At 39.6% G+C, this 21,488-nt stretch overlaps 2 protein-coding genes across 3 annotated transcripts; one reads left to right on the forward strand and one right to left on the reverse strand.

Annotated features, from left to right (window-relative positions):
- Positions 1-30: 30 nt before the first annotated feature.
- LOC119482489 (dynamin-1-like protein) lies at positions 31-19,140 on the reverse strand. Of its 2 annotated transcripts, XM_037760021.1 has the most exons (19): positions 18,836-19,140; positions 18,047-18,188; positions 16,650-16,696; positions 16,489-16,560; positions 13,188-13,274; positions 12,597-12,759; positions 12,304-12,424; positions 11,754-11,885; positions 10,173-10,379; positions 9,839-9,959; positions 9,489-9,644; positions 9,311-9,400; positions 9,062-9,154; positions 7,409-7,462; positions 7,013-7,093; positions 5,640-5,771; positions 5,419-5,528; positions 1,049-1,208; positions 31-958 (listed from the first exon to the last, which is right to left on the reverse strand). In XM_037760021.1, exons 1-19 carry the CDS (start codon positions 18,935-18,937, stop codon positions 902-904), a joined length of 2,127 nt encoding a protein of 708 aa, XP_037615949.1. In that variant the 5' UTR covers positions 18,938-19,140; the 3' UTR covers positions 31-901. The 2 variants fall into 2 exon arrangements, with proteins under 2 accessions (XP_037615949.1, XP_037615950.1); XM_037760022.1 differs by lacking the exon at positions 7,013-7,093.
- Positions 19,141-19,175: 35 nt separating this feature from the next.
- On the forward strand, positions 19,176-21,373 carry stmp1 (short transmembrane mitochondrial protein 1). Its single transcript, XM_037760026.1, has 3 exons — positions 19,176-19,333; positions 19,514-19,567; positions 20,773-21,373. The coding sequence occupies exons 1-3, from the start codon at positions 19,319-19,321 to the stop codon at positions 20,842-20,844; spliced, it is 141 nt and encodes a 46-aa protein (XP_037615954.1). The 5' UTR covers positions 19,176-19,318; the 3' UTR covers positions 20,845-21,373.
- The last annotated feature ends 115 nt before the right edge of the window (positions 21,374-21,488 follow it).

Below are 21,488 nucleotides of genomic sequence, written 5' to 3' on the forward strand. Positions count from 1 at the left end.
AACAGCGTCAAAATAAATGAATCCAAATCATTTAACCGGCAATAAAATACCTGTATTTATTGTTCTGGGAACCGTACACAGAGAACCACAGTGCGCCATAACTTCCACATGTAGGCAGTGATATGTAAACATAATTTTAAACGACTTACCGTACAATAGTGCTCAACATTATCCACACATTTAAATAACACATTCATAAATAAAGATTCTGGTGGCAATATAGTGTCAGGATGACGGACTTTCTATACAGTACAGTACAGTGCGGTGACAACTGTGCAAAAATTAAAGTGATGGAGTATGTGCACAGGCAAGAGGACTAACATTGGCTGCAACTCATGTGCTGTATTGTTACACTATGACTTCTGAGGTTTCATGGTTTCTGACACATGACAGCTATTCCTAAATGAAACGGTTGCAGATGAGGAGATGAATAATGTTTTGGATTTTTTTTATATCCTAGAGCCCAAACATTAGCACAATGCTTTGTGAGGCTGCCAAAACAGCATCAAAACTTTCATTTCCACTTCACACAAAAGTCCATTTCCATACTAGTTAACCACAGTCTGTCAAAAATGAGAAGCACTTTGCCTTTGGCTGCACTCTCGATTCCTACAGGAGCCGTGGGTGGCAACTGCAGTTTCTAAAATCTTTAACATTAGCTAGTGCATTTTCATGTGCTCTAAACACCAACAAGAAGCATTTTAAATAAACAATTTACTTACATTTCTTTCAGGTAGCTTGTGGGCCGATATGATACCTACTTTGAGCAGGCATCAGAACAGTGCATTTTCATGGTTGCAAATCCAACCTTCATGTTCAGACATGATGAGTGCATGGAGCGTCAGTCTTTTAGGCATGATGAGGAGATAACAGATCAGGTTCAGCTCCCTTTGTTGATTCTTCACCACATATGCGTTTCCCTGATCTCAGCGATCACCTGGCTGGCTTTCTGCAACGCCTGTGGACAAAACAAAATAAAGAATGAGATGACCGATAAAGGAACATTCATCATGGAGAACTACACCCTACGAGGTGGGAGTTTTGTTACCTGTAGCATGTCAGCGGCTTCCTTGCGCCGCTGGGCCATGTCCTCCGATTCAGTCAGCAGTTCGTTGAGGAGGCCAGATTTATACAGCTGGCCAACAAGCTCGCTCTGGAGGCTGTCCTTCACATGGTTGACCAGGAAGTGCATCACTGCCTTCGGCACACTGCGAGGGAGAGAGGAAACAGAGCGAACAGATGGTTGAGAACAAGGAGGCAAGATGGCCTGGTGATTGTGTTGTCCCCCAGATGGAGGGGCTCGAGTTTGACCCAACAGGTGGCCGCGCCTGTCCAAGAATCGAGCTGTTGAAGTACGAGCTAGGAATTCAATACAATAAATGTATATTGAGCTCCAGGGGGTTATAATATGGAAAAAAAATCCACTTTGGTAGGATGGAAAAGAGGATCAAATTAAGTCAAATCACATTAATTGATTATATTAAAGAAGGTTTCTGACAGTTGTTGTCATGAGTATTTGTTATGGTGGCCGAGGTTTAGGCTTACAAGTTACAACCATAGCGTGAAAACATTTTCAAAGGAGACGTATAAAAGGATAAGGCTGGTTTCCTTATTGTAAATAAATCCCATTCAAATCTCAAAAACGATGTGTTAGTTTGTCTCTCAATACTTTCAAACTTCTCTATCCTGTCTGTGGCTACTATCCCCAAGCCTGTTGGTTCCTACTAGAGCTGCACAATTAATAGAATTTTTATTGAAATCACAATATGGCAAACTGCAATTTTCAAATCTCAGGAGGCGCAATATTTGTTAAAGGCAAAATGTGTGTCAAAATACCCTTTTAAATTAAATATCATACTGAAGAGATGTCCTGACCTTCACATGATACTCTACTTACTTAAGAAAGCTTCTTTGTTTGATACAGATCCCCACAAAAATCACACCATAATTGTTTAGATATGCTTTTCAGTTAAAATGATAATAATGATGTAAAAAAATATCATTCCTTCTAATGTTGCAAATCATATCGCAATTGCAATGTTGGTCAAAATAATAGCAATTATATATTTTCTCAGTATAGTATGTCGAAAAAATAAAAGAAGTCATAGTATCTCGAAAAAAGTAAAAAAAAGTCATAGCATAGTACCCCGAAAAAAAGTCATAGTATCGTATGTCAAAAAAAAGTTATAGTATAGTACTGTATGTCGATAAAAGTAAAAAAAAAGTCATAGAGTAGTATGTCAAAAAAAAGAAAGTCATAGTATAGTATGTTGAAAAATACATAAGTCATAGTTTAGTATGTCAAAAAATAAAGAAATGTCATAGTGTAGTATCTCGAAATTTATTTAAAAGTCATAGTACAGTATGTCGAAAATAATAAAGTCATGGTATAGTATGTTGAACAAAGTAAAAAAAAATCATAGTATCGTATGTCGAAAAAATCAAATAAGTCGTATGTCGAAAAAGTCATATTATAGTATGTTGAAAATAATAAAAACAAAATCATAGTATAGTATGTTGAACAAATACAGAAAGTCATATGTCGAAAAAATGAAAAAGCTATAGTATCGTAGGTCGAAAAAAATTTAAAAGTCATAGTATAATATGTCGAAAAAATAAAGAAAGTCATAGTATAGTGTCGAAAAAATAAAAAAAGCCATAGTATAGTGTCGAAAAAATAAAAAAAAGCCATAGTATAGTGTCGAAAAAATTAAAAAAAGTCAGTATAATATGTCGAAAAAAATAAAGAAAGTCATAGAATAGTATGCTGAATTTTTTTTTTAAAAAGTCCTAGTATAGTATGTCGAAAAAAATAAAAAAAGTCATAGTATAATATGTCGAAAAAATAAAGAAAGTCATAGTATAGTATGTCAAAATGATGTAAGAAAAATATCATTCCCTGTAATATTGCAAATCATATAGCAATTGCAATATCGGTCAAAATAATCGCAATTAGATATTTTCTCTAATGGTTCCTAGTTCCTACTAGAGATGCACCGATACCAGTACTGGATCGGATATCAGTGACAAAGGGGTCAATCTATTCAATTCAATTCTGTTTATATACTATGTACATTATAAACTGGAATTTGAATTCCTGTTTACGTTTTGACCAAGTTGTTGCTACATTAAAAAGGTTTACACTTAAATTGTAATTCTTGTTGATTTTTTACTAAGTTACTGGTGTACGATTTATTATTTTAATAATAAATATCAATTCAGTCAATTTACATCTATGTATTTATTTTTCACATTTTGTTTTACAAAGTTAGAAAAGCGATAAGTAAGAAGGCTGATGTTGCCTTACACATAAAAGAATGATCCCAGTCACTTCCACACAGTGAGGCATACAGCTTATTAATTAGACACTGGTATCGGCACGATACCCAAAGCCCACATATTGGTATCTGGCCTGAAAAAGTCAGATCGGTGCATCCCTAGTTCCTACTGACATTCATATTTACAGGCAGTTCTCAAATTCAGATTTCAATCTTTTAAAAAGGCTCAAAAATGTATTACAAGAGCTGGGCACTGTACTTATTAGCAAATATTACTCAAACAGTGTACAATAAATACTGCATTTGTTGGGGACTATTTTCAGCCCAGGATTAATATACATCTGGTGCACTAGTGAGTATTTGCAGCAGCAGGAGGGTGTATGTGGGATTGACTCAAAATAAACTACATTACCTACAAACAAATGTAGGCAATGTTTGATGACGTGACAAAACAAATCTACTGCACCTGGGAGAAGTTTGCCCTCAGGGCTGTCTGACAGGAAACGCCTGAGATTTAAGCAATAAACCTACTTAGTTTGGTTTAAGAAAAGATTGTGCACATAATGTATTAACAGTAATTGCAGAAAATAGTAAAATAAGTCAATTCTATGGGCTATAGTGAGATAAATGCTCATAGGCTATCTCAGTTTTATTTGATCTAATTACATGAATGGTACCTGTTGGTTTATGTTAGAATTACTAGATTCAATTGAATGGAAATGCACATGTAATTGAAATGAGTAAACCTGACAAAATAGGGCAAATAATTTCTTTAAGTGTGGTTTGGGTGAAAATTAACTCTTTCATCAGAAAGCCCTGAAGGTAAACTTCTCCCATGTTCACCAAATCTACTAACAAACATTTGAGCCAGCTAAGTCTCCCAGAAATTAAAACACAGCATCGTCGTCACACAGCATGTGGAAATCAAACACTAACCTGAGAACCAGGCGCTGCCATCACTTGCAGGTGATTAAAGACGTTGCTAACGGTAATATTGTCTAAATTATAGAATAGAAACTAGGGTTTATCTAATGATAGATATTGCTAACTCATGAACTCACAGCACATGTTCCACAGCAAACATGGTGGTTGTGTTCTTCTTCTTCTGCAGGTAAGACAGAAGCTAGACCAGATGCTTTACTGCCAGCTGGTGGTCAGACAGGTTTCTGTGTGTTTGCCTGCTTTACATCAGGATTGGGGTACAGTGTGGCACATTGGTGTGTTTGTAATAGTATTTGGATAACAATGGAGCTCTATGGCACAGAGGAATAAGCTATATGAGGCTTTAGCTACACAGACAATACTTGTTAGTCAATTATTTGTTGGTTTTGGGTCTGTCTTTTCATGGGTTACGTTGACAATAGGGCTGTCAATCGATTAAAATATTGAATCGCAATTAATCGCATGATTGTCCATAGTTAATAGTGATTCTAAATGTTCAAAATGTACCTTAAAAGGAGAAGTATTTAATACTCAACATGGGAGTGGGCAAATATGCTTCCTTTATGCAAATATATGTATTATTACTGGAGACTAATTAACAACACAAAACAAGACAAATATCCAGAAACCCTCACAGGTACTGTATTTAGCATAAAAAATATGCTTAAATCATAACATGGCAAACTAAAGCAGGCAACAACAGCTGTCAGTGTGTCAGTGTGTTGACTTGACTATTACTTACCCCAAACTGCATGTGATTATCATAAAGTGGGCATGTCAGTAAAGGGGAGACTCATGGGTACCCATAGAACCCATTTACATTCACATCTCTTGAGGTCAGAGGTCAAGGGAATGGCTGTCATCCCGCTGCTCACGTGATGACAGCCATGCCAGTTTTTCCTCACCAAAATGTAGCGCAAGTTTGGAGCGTTATTTAGCCTCCTTTAGTAATGGCAACGAGTATGACATTGGTACACGACATGGTACCAATGGAGTAGGTTTTCTAGTTTCATATGATGCCAGTTTCTTCACTCTAGCTTCATAATCCAGCCAGCTACAACCTAAAAATCGCACGTTGCGTTAAAGAAATGAGTTGCATTAAAACGACTTTGCGTTATCGCGTTAACTTTGACAGCCTGAGTTGACAATATAAAATATAGAAAATCACCAGACTTTAAAGAGAAGCTAGCCGACCTACCTGTCCTGGATGTTCTTGCGAACGATGAGGAAGTAAGACTTGATGAGGCGCTCGATGACCTCGCAGTCCCGCTGCTCACGTGATGACAGCTTCCTGGCAACCGGCACAGGCTTGAGGGAAAAGGGGAGATGATGTTCAATTGATGATGATAATCAATCGTTCACCGCTAAATAACTGAGATCTCCATAACGGGGCATGTTGACATGCTTATGTTTAGTTACCACATCGAGCAGGTTGACAATTCCTCTAAGGGGGCTTCCAGGTCCAGAGCCGGGGCCTTCCTCGCCTTTCTTCAGCATCCCCCTCCAGTTCCCCGTGCCGTCCTGCTCACCCTGGGCTCCTGCTGCCGGGCCCTGAGGAGCCAGCAACACAAGAAACATGAAGATGAACGGTCATCACACCACCCAGGACACCAAATGATTACAACAACACCTTGCTCTTGTCATTAGGGTTCACAGGGAAAGGATGGTTAGGGTATGTAGCATTATTAACCTTGACCGGTTCATATGCAACAGTGCAAACACAAGTCAAACAGGCAGGTACACACAAAGAGATTATAGGAACTTGAAGTTAAACGTTCATTCATTGAGAATCGTACACTGACAGAAATAAATGCCTTTGATTTGGAGATGAAATTGGGAAGACAAGAGAAAGGAAGTGAACTGAACTATTAATTCAGCAGTTAAACAGATTTTTTTTTTACTGCATTGAGCTAAATGCTAACATCAGCATGCTTACATTCTCACAATGACAGTTCTAAAATGCTGTAATGTAAAGCAGGAACAATGTTAATCCTGTTAACAATCTTAGTTTAGCACATTACCAGGCTAACATTTGCTATTTAACATTAAATACAAAGTATCGCTGAGGCTGATGGTTCTACAGGTGTTGGATAAATGATAAGTTTCACCTGATAATGGCAGAGGATGAAAAGTTATTACAACACATCCTGAGGGGAGCATGAATGGCTGTTCCAAATTTTATGGAAAATCCAATCCAATTGTTGGAGACATTTCACAAAAAAAACACAAAGCAAGTAGGTTTTGTCCTCTGGGGACCACCAATGTCTGTAGAAATTTTCATGGCAATCCATTCAATGTTGAGCTATTTCAGTCTGGACAAAATCTGGTGATGGAGCGACCAACTGACCGGCATCCCTAGAGCCATGCTGCAAGCAGGGCTAAAAACAACATTGGTCTGTGCATATTTTAGGAGAATGACAAACAGGCCTGGGTAGATGATGCACAGTGGTAGAACTTCCACTATCACATAATTACGAAACTAGGTACACAAACAGGGTAACCAAAGTGTTCAGAGGTTGGAAAAAGGAACAGAGGGAGAGGAAGGCATTTTCTTTGAGACAGGAGGACCGACTTTGGGCACACAGACTCTGCAGGAAACACAACAGTTGTTAGTGCACACAGGCTGAGGGAGAGCACAACAAGAGCATGGCATCAGCAGACAGATCAGAGTGCATGCCAGCAGCCCATGCTCATCCATCCATCCATCCATCCATCCATCCATCCATCCATCCATCCATCCATCCATCCATGCCCAACCAGCAGCCCTGCAGCCGAGCTGCGTACGTGCCCACCTTGGCACCGTCCATGTCTGCTCCAGACGCAGAAGGCTCGCCAGATACCCCAGTTGGGCCAGCCGGGCCTTTGCCAACAGACTAGCAGGAATATGAGAGCAGGAATTGAGAGAGAGAAAGAGAGAAAAAAAAAAAAGTACTGAGAAGAAATGTGGAAAGACAGAGGAAAGGAGGTTGGCAGTGGAAAGTGATTTGAGGGGAGGAGAGGAGACTTTCTGAGAGGAGATGTGGGATAAAATTCCTCGATGGAAACTATCCGAGGCATTCGGTTCACAGATCCTCATCCTGTAGTGCTACGAGTGATTAACACGGCACAAGTCCCCTTTATACGACTCGGGACGCTGCAACCAAATATTAGAACTGTTATTCTATTTAAAATAAGGTTGTTTCTTTTACCTTATCCCTGGGCACTGCAGCAGGCAGCTCTCTCATCCGGATTCTCCTTTGCTCCTACAAAGAACACAAGTTGGTACAAGTTATGGTTTAATTACATCCTAGGAAAGTATGGAAGATAAATCACTGAAAAGCTCCTAATGAAAGAAGTTATCCTACTTCTTAAAGAAATGTTTTAAGTTCTACTGACTATTGTGCTTATTAAAAATACATCTTATGTCACAGTGTTCATTATTTTCTGTGTAAAATATACAAATCCCACCTGCAATTTTTCCAGCAGACTTTGATAACAGACTAATGATCTCCTAAATAACAAAAACTTAATTACTAAAAATTATTTGTATGGAAGCAAAGAAAGGCTATAATAATTTAAATCTTACAAGAAACTGAATTGTGAAATTGATTCACTATTGAATAATTCCTAGTATTGAAATAGTAATTACTTGAATTTACAGTGTGTGGTTTGAATTCCTATTTCAATTCCAAAATTCCATAAGGTAAATTCAAGAGTCAAATATTTGAAAATTAGAATTCCCGCCTCGCGGTTATATGTCTCCGCCAACCAATCATTTTATCCTATGAGACATTTGTGTGAAATTGTCATAATTAGGATATGAATTCTTGAGTTATGGCCAAAAACATGTTTTATGAGGTCACATTGACCTTGACCTTTTGACAACCAAAATCCAATCAGGTCATCCTTGAATCCAAGTGGACATTTGTGCCAATTTTGAAGAAATTCACTCAAGGCGTTCCAGAGATTTCACGAGAATGGGATGGACATGAGGTCACAGTGACCTTGACCTTTGACAACAGAAATCTAATCAGTTTATCCTTGAGTCCAAGTGGACGTTTGTGCCTAATTTGAAGAAATTACCTCCAGCCACGGCTGTCACGGAGGTATAAAAACTGTAAGTTTAAGTTGCTCAAATTCAGTTGATCGATTTCTGATCTTACAATTCCAGTCAGGTAAAAAGATTAAAATGGTTGCTCAAATTGGATTGGTGAAATTCAGACGACGAAATATGAGATGAAATATTACAATGTGAACAATCAGGCTACAAAGGACAATAAATCAAGCCTCTGTCCTATCAGGTTACATTCTGTCAGTCACATGATCCAAGTGTGTAATCTGGTTTTAATACAAGAGGAAGAAGTAACTTTAATAACCTGGATGTTTATGTTTGAATTCTTCACAGTGAATTTTGTTGACTTGAATTTTAGATCTGAAAATGACTGAATTTGAGCAATTTGAATAAATCTTTTTTATATTGGACACCAATGCATTCTTTAATTAAATTTATGAACCAAACAAAAATACTTGAAATCAGGTTTCTGAAATTGCAAAACTTGAAATTAAATACAAAGGAGAGAAATTAACCAACATTAATGCAAGTTAATAATTTCAATGCTAGAATTTCAGTTGCATTTCAATTTCAACATTAGTTGTTAAAATAGGTATTCAGTTGCTTTTTAGATTAAAAATATTGCTTTTATTTGCTTCCATACAATCTGTTTCAATGACATTTAATACCTTTTATATACCTAAAAATATTGACATGTAATCTCAGGCCTACAGATAAGCAACGGCAGGTTTGCTCTCTTTATTCTGCCAGAAAAATGTATGCATGTAAGAATATTATTATGAGTACAGACCTCTATATTGTTATTCATGACCCCGCAGGCATCTGCAAAGTCTGGATGTTTGGTGTTGATGTAGGCCAGCTCTATTGCAACCAAGTTATGCACCTGTGAGAAGAAGAAGAAGAAGAAGAGAGGACAACTTCAGTTATCAAGCAATGTTTTGATTCAGCTTCTCATTAAACACAGCAACCTGAGAGATAAGGACTGCAGGCGATGACAGCACAAATGCAAAAAAAAACAAAAACAAGAATGTGATGGTACCATCTCATTGGTGATCGGCAGTCTCTTCCTCAGGAGGGAGGTGACCACTTCCACAATGGCCTCATGCAGCTTAGGGAACCTCTGCAGCTCCTGCAGGACAAAACATTATGACTATGTGAGTGTGAGTGAGTGAGTGAGAAAGATCAATACCGGTGAAGATGTGAGCAGAGCTGATTACCTGTGTGCTGTAGTTGCTGCAGTGCTGGATGATCCTCTGCATCTCCTCGTGGACCAGCTCCACGCAGCGCAGACTGGGCTCCTCCAAGCGTTTCACCTGCTTCTTCACCAACAGCTCGAAGGAAACCTCGGGCACAAACAGGGACGGACGCGGGCCCTGGCGTAAGGGGGAGGAGGGAGCTGCAGGTTAGCAATAGTTAGTGCCGGAGCAACTTGTGTTTAGTGAGCAACAAAAGCATCAGAATAGACTCACAAAAAAAGTTGTGTCTCTGTTGCTTTACGATAGCTCACTGAACTAACGATGCCCCTAATGAGGTCACATTTATGGGATAATAATGCAGCAGCACTCACTGTTGCGTTCCTTATGGCTGTTAGGATGTCAATGGTGCTGAGTCCTCCCAGAGGATCCACAGACTCCAATGTTCTGCCAAAAGTCTCGTGGAATATGTAACAAATTCTGGCTCCACCGCACCTGAAAAATAGCAGCGGGGGGATATTAGCTGTGATGTGAACCCCGTGGCCTACTCTCCTGTCAGCTCTTCCTCCACAGAGGCTGTGCGTGCCTCAACTTACAAGTTGTATCATATTAAATGATGAAACCAATGCAGTTGTTTTGCTCATTTCCACTACGCTGGATCAACAGCATCACCCTGTGGCCGAGCGGAGGAGAGGCACCGGTACTCACAGCTCGGCCGTCTCGATGTATTTGGCCGTGCCCTCTATGGTGTTGCAGTACTCTGTGGCGAACTTGGTGATGAGCTGGAGCAAGGTGGCACTTTGGTCTTCCACGGGTTCGCCGTAGCTGCCGAGCAGGGACTGGTACTGGGATGCCAGGACGTTGATCCGTGTCTTCAGCTCAGGGAGGCAGTCTCGGATGTGATGCATCAGTAACCTGACATTATGGAGGTAAAGGGCAGACGGTTCAGGTTTTGTGCAGATATGGCAAATTATATTCTGAGCTGTGATTTGTAATGCTAAACATCTATTGTCTAAATAAAAGACAATTTCTCTGATGGCTGGTATTAATAATTTAATAACAGGGCATGCTGATATAACCTAATGTGTCCTGGTTACATTCATACCTACATATAGTATGTGTCGCATCTTATTCTTTGTACTCTCCCTGTTTTATTAAAATAAAGAATTTTATATATATTTTTCATAGGGCTGTCAAAGTTAACGCGATAATAACATGTTAACGAAAATTTGTTTTAACACCACTAATTTCTTTAACGCATTAACGCAATTTGCGATTTTTAGGTTGTAGCTCAGTTTTAAAGCTAGAGTGAAGATACTGGCATCATATGAAAATAGAAAACCTGAGGAATCCATCGGTTCCATCCATGTCATACTAGCTTGTCAGGAAGGAGGTTAAATAATGCTCCAAACTTGGTGAGGAAAAACTGTCATGTCCATTTTCAAAGGGGTCCCTTGACCTCTGACCTCCAGATATGTGAATGTAAATGGGTTCTATGGGTACCCACAAGTCTCCCCTTTGCAGACATGACCACTTGATGATAATCACATGCAGTTTGGGGCAAGTCATAATCAAGTCAGCACACTGACACACTGACAGCTGTTGTTGCCTGTTGGGCTGCAGTTTGCCATGTTATGATTTGAGCATATTGTTTTATGCTAAATGCAGTACCTGTGAGGGTTTCTGGACAATATCTGTCATTGTTTTGTGTTGTTAATTGATTTCCAATAATAAATATATACATACATTTATATAAAGCAGCATATTTGTCCACTCCCATGTTGATAAGAGGATTAAATACTTGCCAAATCTCCCTTTAAGGTACATTTAGAACAGATAAAATTAAATGCGATTAATGATAAAGACAGGCTGTGGTATCTGGCGCAAAGAAGGAAAACTACCAAGCAAAGGAAAATGAACTTAGCCACAATGGAGGCATTCTGCACACTAATAGGCTGCAGAACCATTCACTGTACTGCACATTTATTTGTCTGAAAATTACCCAGAAAAAAAAACCAGTTAACTATTCTTGATCCCTTTTGATTGCAGTCCTGATCCTGGTCTAAATAGATAACTCTTTGAAGTTCAATATTAAAAGTCTAAGTAATACTGAAACAAATCTACAGAAGCACAAACATGTCTATTTTTAAAGCTTTTTTTTCTTTTTATTTGACTTTCTTTGGTTCATTTTGCAACCCTTCTGCAAAAATAAGCAACTGTTGACGCGGTGATCTTAAAATGGTTTACAGCGATAGAGACGTGAGGCTTCGACGTGTAATTCACGTTTACCTGTTAAGTGTTCTGGCCAGGTATTTGGTTCCGTTTCTGGTGGCGAGAGATGGATATTTCTTCTGCAGGAAAGCGTGTTCGTCTCGAATGGCGTCAGTCACTGACTTCTTATTGTTGATGTCCAGCTGGCTCCTAAACGTTTAAATACATTAATACACCATGAATTAGTCTGGGCAATAAAGGATATTCAAAATGTATGTCAGGAAATATGGAAGACAATCTTATGTCTATCAATATATCATATTTTATGCTGCCTAATGTACTGTATATCATGATACTGTAGCTCGTCTTTGAACATTAAATAGTTATTGATGTTCATTCAACTGAACTGAATGATAATGGACGTAAAACTGGCAGTTTAAATCCCACAATGTATTCCTTTATCACTGTAATCACAAACATAGATATTGACATAGCAGCATTAAATATGTATAATAGCACACTCATCACTATTGAGCCTCTCATCTCTATCATTACACACTCATCTATTTTATGATGTGATGGGTTATTATCATTATTAGTTGTAGTTTATATTCATAGTTTTTCAGACCTGTTGACTACTCCAATGAGGCCCAGTTTGACAGGAATGACTCTGCCCATCAGTACGTCCATAGCATCAGTGCCGGCGTCCATCAGGTCCAGCTTGGTCACCACAGCCAGTGTCCTCCTGCCTGGTGAGACACATTCATTAACAAAGGTCATTATTATAATTAATACTAGTCATCTTTTCACCATGTACTGTTTTAGTGGTGAAAAGGTGGCAAATAAAGGTTGATTCACACTAAAAGAAATGAGATTATGATAGTGGGTGTTGGATAATGTCTCCCTTCCAGTTAGTCTTACCGTCGGGGTCGACCTCCCGGGCCACCTTGAGCGCCTCCGAGGTGGCCATGTCTGTGTTAGCCGCGGTGACAGCCAGGATGATGCAGTTAGGGTTGGAGATGTGCTTCACGATTAGATCCTTTATCTGAAGCTCGATGTCCTTAGGCTGATCACCCACGGGCACCTGGAGGGGACAATGACAATTAAAAGAAAGTACACAGTAAATCTAAATTTGATTCATTAGAAACTACAGCGGAGGGATTTCTCAAATGAACACATGTTCAACCAGAGAGGGGAGGAACTAATGAGGCCTGAATCAAAGCCTGCAGACACTTGGGCTTCGACAGCACACGTAGTTTAATAGAAGCATCAAGAACGAGTTACAAATTTCCTGCCGTCTACAAATATCTAATACACAAAAGCATCGACCGGATAGAGAAATTAACACGAGTGATCAGGCATATGTCGTAAATTGTGTTTTTTGTGTGTTTTTTACTCAACATTTGCATCTTTTAAATAAAGGAAGTGTTGTATAACAAATTTCCCCAGGGCTACGAGATGATCAAAGCTTTGTCTTGGGATGTAGGAAGTAGGGAGCACAGCATGCGTTACCTTAGTGATTCCAGGCAGATCCACCAGCGTGAGGTTGACAACGTTTGGAGAAAATATCTTCAGATGAATGGGATCATCGCTGATCCCCTGCAGAGGGACAAGAAAAGAATAGACGTGTACTGTGTATTTAAAAGCTCAGCACTTTTTCACAGAGCATGTTCAAAATGCTGTTCGGCAGACTACAATCTTAGTTTTTTTTCTCTTACTTGCTGTCAATTGTGATGATAACAATATCATAGGCTCTCATGTTGCTGTTTTTGACACTGCTACAGCTCCTGTTTGTGCCTCTCATGTATTAGCGTTACATTTGAAACAGAGATGTGAGTATCTGGATCTCTGAAAAATAAATACCAAGCAATGTTTGAAAAACCCAGATTGTTTAACAAGACTTACGGCTGTTCTAAAGGCATTTCCACAATCCACTTCTAAACATCTGGATGGAAAACAAATCTGCCCGCTGCACAATTAGAAACACTTTTAAACCGTTTCATAAGCTCTGTTTCCTATCCAGGTAGCCACCGGCTCCATCTCTGTTTGGATTAGGATAAGAAGTTGCAACATGAGAAACTGGTTAAAAATAAATGTTATCATGCAGTGGACAGAATATTTGTTTGATCCAGATGATTAGTAGAGCCTTTGAGGATTCTGGACGTACCTTCAAAAGAGCCATAAGTGTTAAACAACTTTATGGGTTTTTCAAAGATTGCCATGTATTCATTTTTCAGAGAAATTGATGCTTAGCTCTCTGACTCAAATAATGTAACGCTAATACATAAGAGGCACTAACTGAGGCTACATGTAGGTGTCTGCTGTGGCTAGCACAGTAGGAGTATCACCACTCTGTATCGCTAGCAGGGGGATGCGGCTAACCTTAGCTCGCTACTTGAGGAAGTATTGCCATCAGAGAGTATTGATCATAGAATGTATATAAAGATGGACAACATGACAGCTCCCCAAAAGTGAAGCCAAAACATCTGGATCGCCCCCTGGTCGCTGGCTGCAGTATAGGTCATAAACCCCTTCATATTAGTGGATGGGACATGGGACAAAGTACACATCAGATAAATTGAAGATGGCTTCTGTAATTTTATGTAGTTCTTCTCACGCTGATGTATGTTCAAGTGTTCATTTTTCTGATAAGTTTGAGTTTAATTAGTTATTTGATGCTATTAAAAAGGGGATGAGACGTCATGATTGACAGCTGTGATTGACAGCTGCTCTTAGTGAAGTAGTCGCTCGGGCGGGTGTGTGGGCGGGACCTCGATACCACCGCTCCACCGCCCGATCACTACTGCGTTGAGTCTGGCTCCATATGACGTCAAAATCTCAAGATAGTAGCTCCCGTATCCGGGATATTTTGGCTTCACTTCTGCACAGTGGGAGGAAGTGGAGACGCGTCTTCCATCTTAATATACAGTCTATGGTATTGATACTCTGGGGTGCTCTCCACAATTAGCATCTCAAACTAATGTTTGATGACAGAACACTTCTCACAGACCGGGAACAAAGTGTCCGTTGACCAAGTTTGCGCTTAAGTCTGTGGACAGTTGAGCTCAGTCTCAGAGAGACAGTTGAGATATGAGTTGAAACTTTTGCTGGTAGCGAAAATAGTTTTTTTAAATACTGTTGGAGTAGTGTAAACTTAATTTAAAGGGGAGGGGGATCTCTATTATCACTGTCACTCCTGATGAGGTCACACAGAGGGCGTTCCCAATGCGAGACACTCCCTCACGCTACTCACAGAACCATAGTAATGTAAATAAGCCAAACTTTTACAAAGCTACATGAGAGCAAGTCTTTCTTACATTTGCCCTCCTTTCAGCTTTCTAGAAGCATCTCCATACCCTTTGGGCCCCAGTAGCCCTAAACTACATGCCAAAAAAAATGTTGGTGTGATTTTCCACTGTGGTCTCACATTTGATAAACATACTGTCTAAGCTCTGCTGTGAAAGCCAGTTTCCTCAGCTCAGGGCTATCTCCAAAGTCGAGCCTTAACTCATGTTCTCGAATTTTTGGGTGAAATAAAGTTATGTATGCTTTCATCTCAATTGCGTCTGGATTATTTTAATTCTCTGTACATATTATGTGTTAGTCACTAATCCTTGGTTCGCCTGCAGCTAGCCCAGAATGTGCACCTAGTTTTCTAACAGGCAAAAGAAAGAAGGAATACATTTCTCATGTACCAACCTCCCATCGTCTGCTGCTGCAGTAGTTAGTGATGAGTTGCTCTTAAAGTTTGGTTTATCAGGGCCTGAGCACCGACCAGCGGTCAGGCCGCGAAGGCCCTCTTGAAACTGAAGTGTTTATTATTTATGCAAATTAATCACTTTTATGAGGGGCTTAAGATGCTCAAAAACTAATCAAACTAGGCACATATATCAGAACTGATGAAAAATCTGATATTTTAGAGGTCTTGGATTTTGTGGAATGGCTCAATAGCACTCCCTGCTAAATTAGAAAGCAGTCGCCCTCACGGTACGTTTCACCTACGTGTATGAAATTTGGTAGGCAGGTGAAACATGTGGAGACGTACAAAAAGCCTCTTGGAGGTATACCATAAACCCAACCAGGAGTCAGCCATTTTTAATTTAATGCTCCATTTTAGGCTATTTTTAGCCTTTTACAGGTGCTGTACTTTAACAAACTCCTCCTACAGATTTAATCAGAAGGACTTAAAGTTTGGTCCGTACAATCTAAAGACCTTTATGATGAAACGTTTTCTGGAACGGCATTGCCGTGGTGTGGCGGGCGAAAAAGCACCGTTTGCCATAAAACAGGAAGTTGTTGTAAATTGAGCGTACATTCTCCAGTCTCCTCAAAATATCACATGCTGGATACACACAGTCCAGGCCTGAAGACATCTACATGCCAATATTGACTCAGTCATAGCACCACCTACTGGCAACAGGTGGTCAGCATTATGTGACAAACATCACCTCATTTACATGAAATTTACATTGTGTGGTCTAACCTTGATGTACAGCAACATAATGCATGTTTAGAGCATGTTTTCTTGCACAAAGGAAGTGGCACCACGCATTCCACAGAGGAAATACCGCCCAAGGCATGCGCACAGTGTCCAATGTTCACGGAAATGCACGGCTATGTCAAGCGGCATCCCGACAGTAGCCCCGACAGTAGCCCCAACGTGCGCCAAGGTGTGAGGGCCCGGTCATCGCTGCTTGCAGCTTTAATTTATATATGTAGCTCTGAATATGTTTGTATTATTTGAGATCTTCTAATTACTTCCAACCTAAAACTCAATTACTGGTATTCTTTTGTTTGTCCATCCATGTCTCACCTTATTATTCCCCGATATTCGCGCTGTTTCATTTTCGATTTCTTGCCTGATTTCTTCAAAATCTGTGTAGATCTGGAAAAAATAAATAAATAAAGAATGAACATAAAGACAAGCAAGGGCCAAGAGTATTAATTAAATAATTTGTATCATAAAATTCATACCTGATTTTTTGTGTGCAGAAACTTGCCCCACTCGTCCCCTTCTCTGCCTGTGACACATAATAAAAACAGTATGGGTCACAGTTGTAGAGTAGCATTCTCAAAGGAAAGAAAACACAGGTGTTGCCTACTATTAGAGGACTGATGTCTCAGCAGGATTTGGAAAAACTAGTACATGCATTTATCTTCAGCCGACTTGACTACTGTAACGGCGTCTTTACCGGTCTTCCTAAAAAATCGATCAGACAGCTGCAGCTGATTCAGAACGCTGCTGCTAGAGTCCTCACTAAGACCAAGAAAGTGGATCACATCAGTCCAGTTCTGAAGTCTCTACACTGGCTGCCTGTCTCTCAGAGAATTGATTTCAAAATACTGCTGCTGGTTTACAAAGCACTAAATGGTTTAGGGCCAAAATACATTTCTGATCTTCTGCTGTGTTATGAACCATCCAGACCTCTCAGGTCATCTGGATCAGGTCTGCTTAGTGTCCCCAGAGTCAGAACTAAACATGCAGAAGCAGCATTCAGTTTTTATGCACCAAATATCTGGAACAAGCTCCCAGAAACCTGCAGGACCGCTCCAACTCTCACTTCTTTTAAAACAAAGCTTAAAACTTTCCTGTTTGCGGGTGCCTTTTATTCTGACACTGCACTATAACTTTTACTCTTTTGAGTTTTATGCAATTTTAGCTTCTATCCTAGCTTTTATTTTTAGCTTGTTTTTATTTTCTAATCTTTAATGTTTTAATGTTTTTATGTTTTTATAACTGTTTTAATTATTTCTTAATGTTCTTTTGCATTTTGTCGCAATGTTCTTGAATGTTTCTGTAAAGCACTTTGAATTGCCCTGTTGTTGAAATGTGCTATACAAATAAAGCTGCCTTGCCTTGCCTTGCCTTACTACAACTGCCAAGACAACTATTAGGATTAACTACCACGGCTAACATAAAGGCCGACACCTGACGACAGTTACTGGTCTGGTGAATTAAGCAGCTGGAATTACAGGTGTGGCTCTGAGGAGGAAGGAGAAGAACTAAGAGGCTAATCCAGTCTATTGAATGTGAAGACACCTGTACAATGCACCTTTGTGAAGGCACAGTGTTTTTATTTCACTCCCTGGCATCTGCAAATGGTTAGAAACACAACGACAGAGACAGAACTTTAAAACTGGTGCATGTTTACTGAGCACTAGGCAATTATATGACTTTTTTTCACACTGGACCTGTTCCCTAAATTTGTGTTTATTAGCCTGAAAAAAATGGAAAATTATGGTGATTTATATGGAAGAATCCAGACACAGAATACAAATGACTGAAGCAAAATCCAAATACAACAGTGGACTCATTAGTGGTGGTCAGTGGACTGAAACACTGCTGAAATTAGAGGGATTTTGGTGCTTACCACCGTCATCATTTTTCCTTGCATCTCCAGGTTCTACATGGACCAGCTGGAGGATGAGAGGTCGCCTGGTTACGATGCCAGTCCCACGGGGCAGCAGGTCCCTGCCCACCAAGCTCTCCAGCACTGAGCTCTTACCACTGCTCTGGAGACACAAAACACACATAGAGACATGAGTAAGAGGAGGGGTGAACCAAGGAATACATACATTTATTTCATATACTCATTTTTAACAGTCTCTTCTGCACTATATTCACTTTTTTTAAATAGTCCTGTATCACAGCTGTTACCCTGCACTATACTCATTTTTAACAGTTTTCTTCATCTCCTTGTATTTTTCTATCTGGTATATTTCTTTGTACTTTGTACTTTGCACTACAAACTTTTTTCCTGCCTTTTTACTAACATGTATTGCACTATGGAACCATGCTGGATCAGGACCACAGCCAACACCTGTCTTTTCCCCAAGCAATGAATGACCTGGTTTTGGCTAACAGTGAATGAGGGTCTTAAAATAGCACTGATTGAAGATCAAAATAGAAATCACTGCCACAGCCAGTGCAGACTCTGCAGCAGTCCATCTCAAGGTGCAGTGGGTTTATAACAGAGCTGTCTGGGTCCACACGTGTCTCTGTGTAGCCTCAATTCATCCAGGCATCTGAATATTTATTATTGCTCTACATATTGCAACATTTCTTCTATTAATGTTACATTTAACTGTGCATGCATTACAATAAATCATTATCTAGCTAGCATGAACCAAACAACATGCACCCAGTCAGAGTATTTTACCTGAGTCCCCACCACTGCTATCTGAGGCAGCTGGATGATGTCTGATCCCACTGTGTTGAAGACATCTTGCAGCTTGTTTATTACAGGAATAAGAGCCTCCATGCTCGCTGTTTATGAATAAAAATTAATAAAACCGAGCTATTTTCGTGATGGAGCCAAAGTCATTCAATGTCCCACTACCGACACCACCATTGCAACAACACCCACTATGATATACGGTAGATGTTGTATGGTGTTGGGAGTTGTAGTTCTGGAATGGGGACCAGCTAAAATTTCTGCTGAGGAAAAGACTACAATTCTTGTGCTCTTCAAATAACGCGATAGTCTCATATTCTCGCGCATGCGTATTGTTGTTGTTGTTGATGACGGGTTAGCTTCATTAGCCGAGTAGACTGGGTGGCTTGGTCCGTCTAACCTTTAACTTACTGCCTTACTTCTAGTTGGTAAACTAGTCTGCTGTTGCCAGTCTTTCTTTACACCACCATGCTGCAGTTCCTGGTGAGTTGAATTGACGTTATCATGCATGACATTGAAGTTTATCAGGATGCTAAGATGCTAAACTAGCCGAGCTAACGTGTTAGCATCACTTGCTGTCAAAACTCTTGACGGAGTTAGTTGAATATCTCTTCATAAGTCAGATGCTTTGGCCTTAAAGGACATGTGTTGTTTGTCTTCCAGGCTGGGTTTACCTTGGGAAACGTTGTGGGGATGTACCTTGCTCAAAACTACGAGGTAAGTTTGTTATTTACTAAAGTTCAGATCAACATATGTTGAATTCAACGAGTTAAGAGAAGTTATCTGCTTTCCCTGCGTCAAACAAACCCGAGTGTGTCCAGACTGTCATCCGGGTACTGCAGGAGTTTCACTCCCCCAATGACGTCATGTACATTTGGTACACCTTCAATTAATGCAGTCCTGCAATGAATCCTCCCTTCATGAAGGTTATCATGCTGAGTTTTTGTTGAAACTGTTCTGGAGAAAGTTTAAAGTTAAAACAAACAACCATCATTTATAATCTTCATGTAGGTATAGGATTTATCACAGAACTGTTGTATTACACTGCATTAGTTTTAAAATAAGCTAAGATAAGATATTCCTTTATTAGTCCCGCAGTAGGGTTAATGTGCAGTGTACAGCAGCAAAGGGGATAGTGCAAAAAACAAGATGCATCAGCTAACACAGAAAAAAAAAAGAGCTAAACAAAGTGTAACAAAAATATGAACCATTTAAATAGAAGGAAGTATACAAATAGGAGCAGTATATACAATATTGACAATAAACAGACTATTAACAAAATTGCACAAGTGGAAAATTATATTGCACAGTGAGAATTAATGAAATGAAATTCCACCTGAAAATATCAGGCTATTGTCAGTTTTTGGTGTGTAAGTGGTCTACTGGGAGCAGTGCTGGTGCTGGAGTCTGACAGCTGCAGGAAGGAAGGACCTGTGATAGCGCTCCTTTACACACTTTGGGTGGAGCAGCCTGTCGCTGAAGGAGCTCTCCAGTGCTGAGATGGTGTCCTGCATGGGGTGGGAGTCATTCTCCATCATGTCTGACAGCTTAGCCATCATCCTCCTCTCTCCCACCACTAAAAACCCATCTCTATAGGCAAGCCTTTCTATAGGCCTCATCCATATGTGTGTTTGTCTGTTTTTGTTTGATCTGTTTCTCATTGTTTCTGTGTGTCGTATTGAAATTTTATTCTTGTTTTTTCATTGTTTGATGTTTCATTTGTGTGTGAAGCACTTTGTAACGGTGTGTTTTAAAAGGTGCTATATAAATAAAGCTTTACTTACTTACCTTCATGTAGGTATGGGATTTATCGCAGGACTGTTGTATTAGACTGCATTAGTTTTAGCAAGGTGTACCTAATAAACTGGCAACTGTATATGTTTATCAGATTGTATTTGACAGTACTGCTTTTTCCTCTGTAGGTTCCCAACATAGCCAAGAAATTCGACACCTTTAAGAAAGACGTGGAGGCCAAGAAGAAGCCCCCAGAGTGAGGAAACGGGACCATGTCGCAAGCAAGAACAGAAGCAATCTGGAGAGAAACTATTTATTTTACAGGGTTGTGGTACAATGAGTGTACATTTGCTAAAAGGATTGATCATGTAAAATATGTATGAGAGTATTAACAGTGCCTGGAATAGCATTTCTTCCCTTAGTTTTATAGGCATGTTCTCATTGTGGCCTATTTTTATAATATAAATTGCGCAAAGGCTGGATTTAAAGAATATTACAACTGACTAGTGGGATCACTTTAAGTCCAGTATCATGGCACTGTTGGCTGGCCTTTTCTAGGATGCACTGTGGTGTTTTAACTTGCACATTACATTCATTATCTTCACAATAGGTATATAATTATGTTCTCTAAAGTGAATATTAATAGAGTGTGAAATTGCTCTCTTCTGTTGTATTCCATAAAGATTTTCCTTCATAAGCTTCCAGTGTATCAATAACTGCCAAATTTTGACATTGGTGCAATTCTGAATCATTCAGCTTACAATAAAGTTGCTGTTTATGAATCTTAAAGTCTTTGTCTCATGAATGAAGTTAGGTTTTACTGGCACAAATTTGCACTGCTGTATGGATTTGTGGAAGAACAACAAAACATATCCATATTGTGGCATTGCACTGGTTCCAGCAG

The sequence above is a fragment of the Sebastes umbrosus genome, chromosome 23 (genome assembly GCF_015220745.1).
Source record: "Sebastes umbrosus isolate fSebUmb1 chromosome 23, fSebUmb1.pri, whole genome shotgun sequence".
NCBI lineage: Eukaryota > Metazoa > Chordata > Actinopteri > Perciformes > Sebastidae > Sebastes > Sebastes umbrosus.

Bases quoted from the DNA above. Each gene is read 5' to 3' on its own strand.
- LOC119482489 (XM_037760021.1), bottom strand. From the start codon at position 18,937: ATGGAGGCTCTTATTCCTGTAATAAACAAGCTGCAAGATGTCTTCAAC. The intron at 16,697-18,046 runs GTAAGCACCAAA...TATGTGTCACAG, and splicing joins AAGGAAAAATGATGACGGTG to GCAGAGAAGGGGACGAGTGG. The intron at 11,886-12,303 runs GTCTGAAAAACT...TTAAACGTTTAG, and splicing joins CTCATTGGAGTAGTCAACAG to GAGCCAGCTGGACATCAACA.
- stmp1 (XM_037760026.1), top strand. The intron at 19,568-20,772 runs GTAAGTTTGTTA...TTTCCTCTGTAG, and splicing joins ACCTTGCTCAAAACTACGAG to GTTCCCAACATAGCCAAGAA.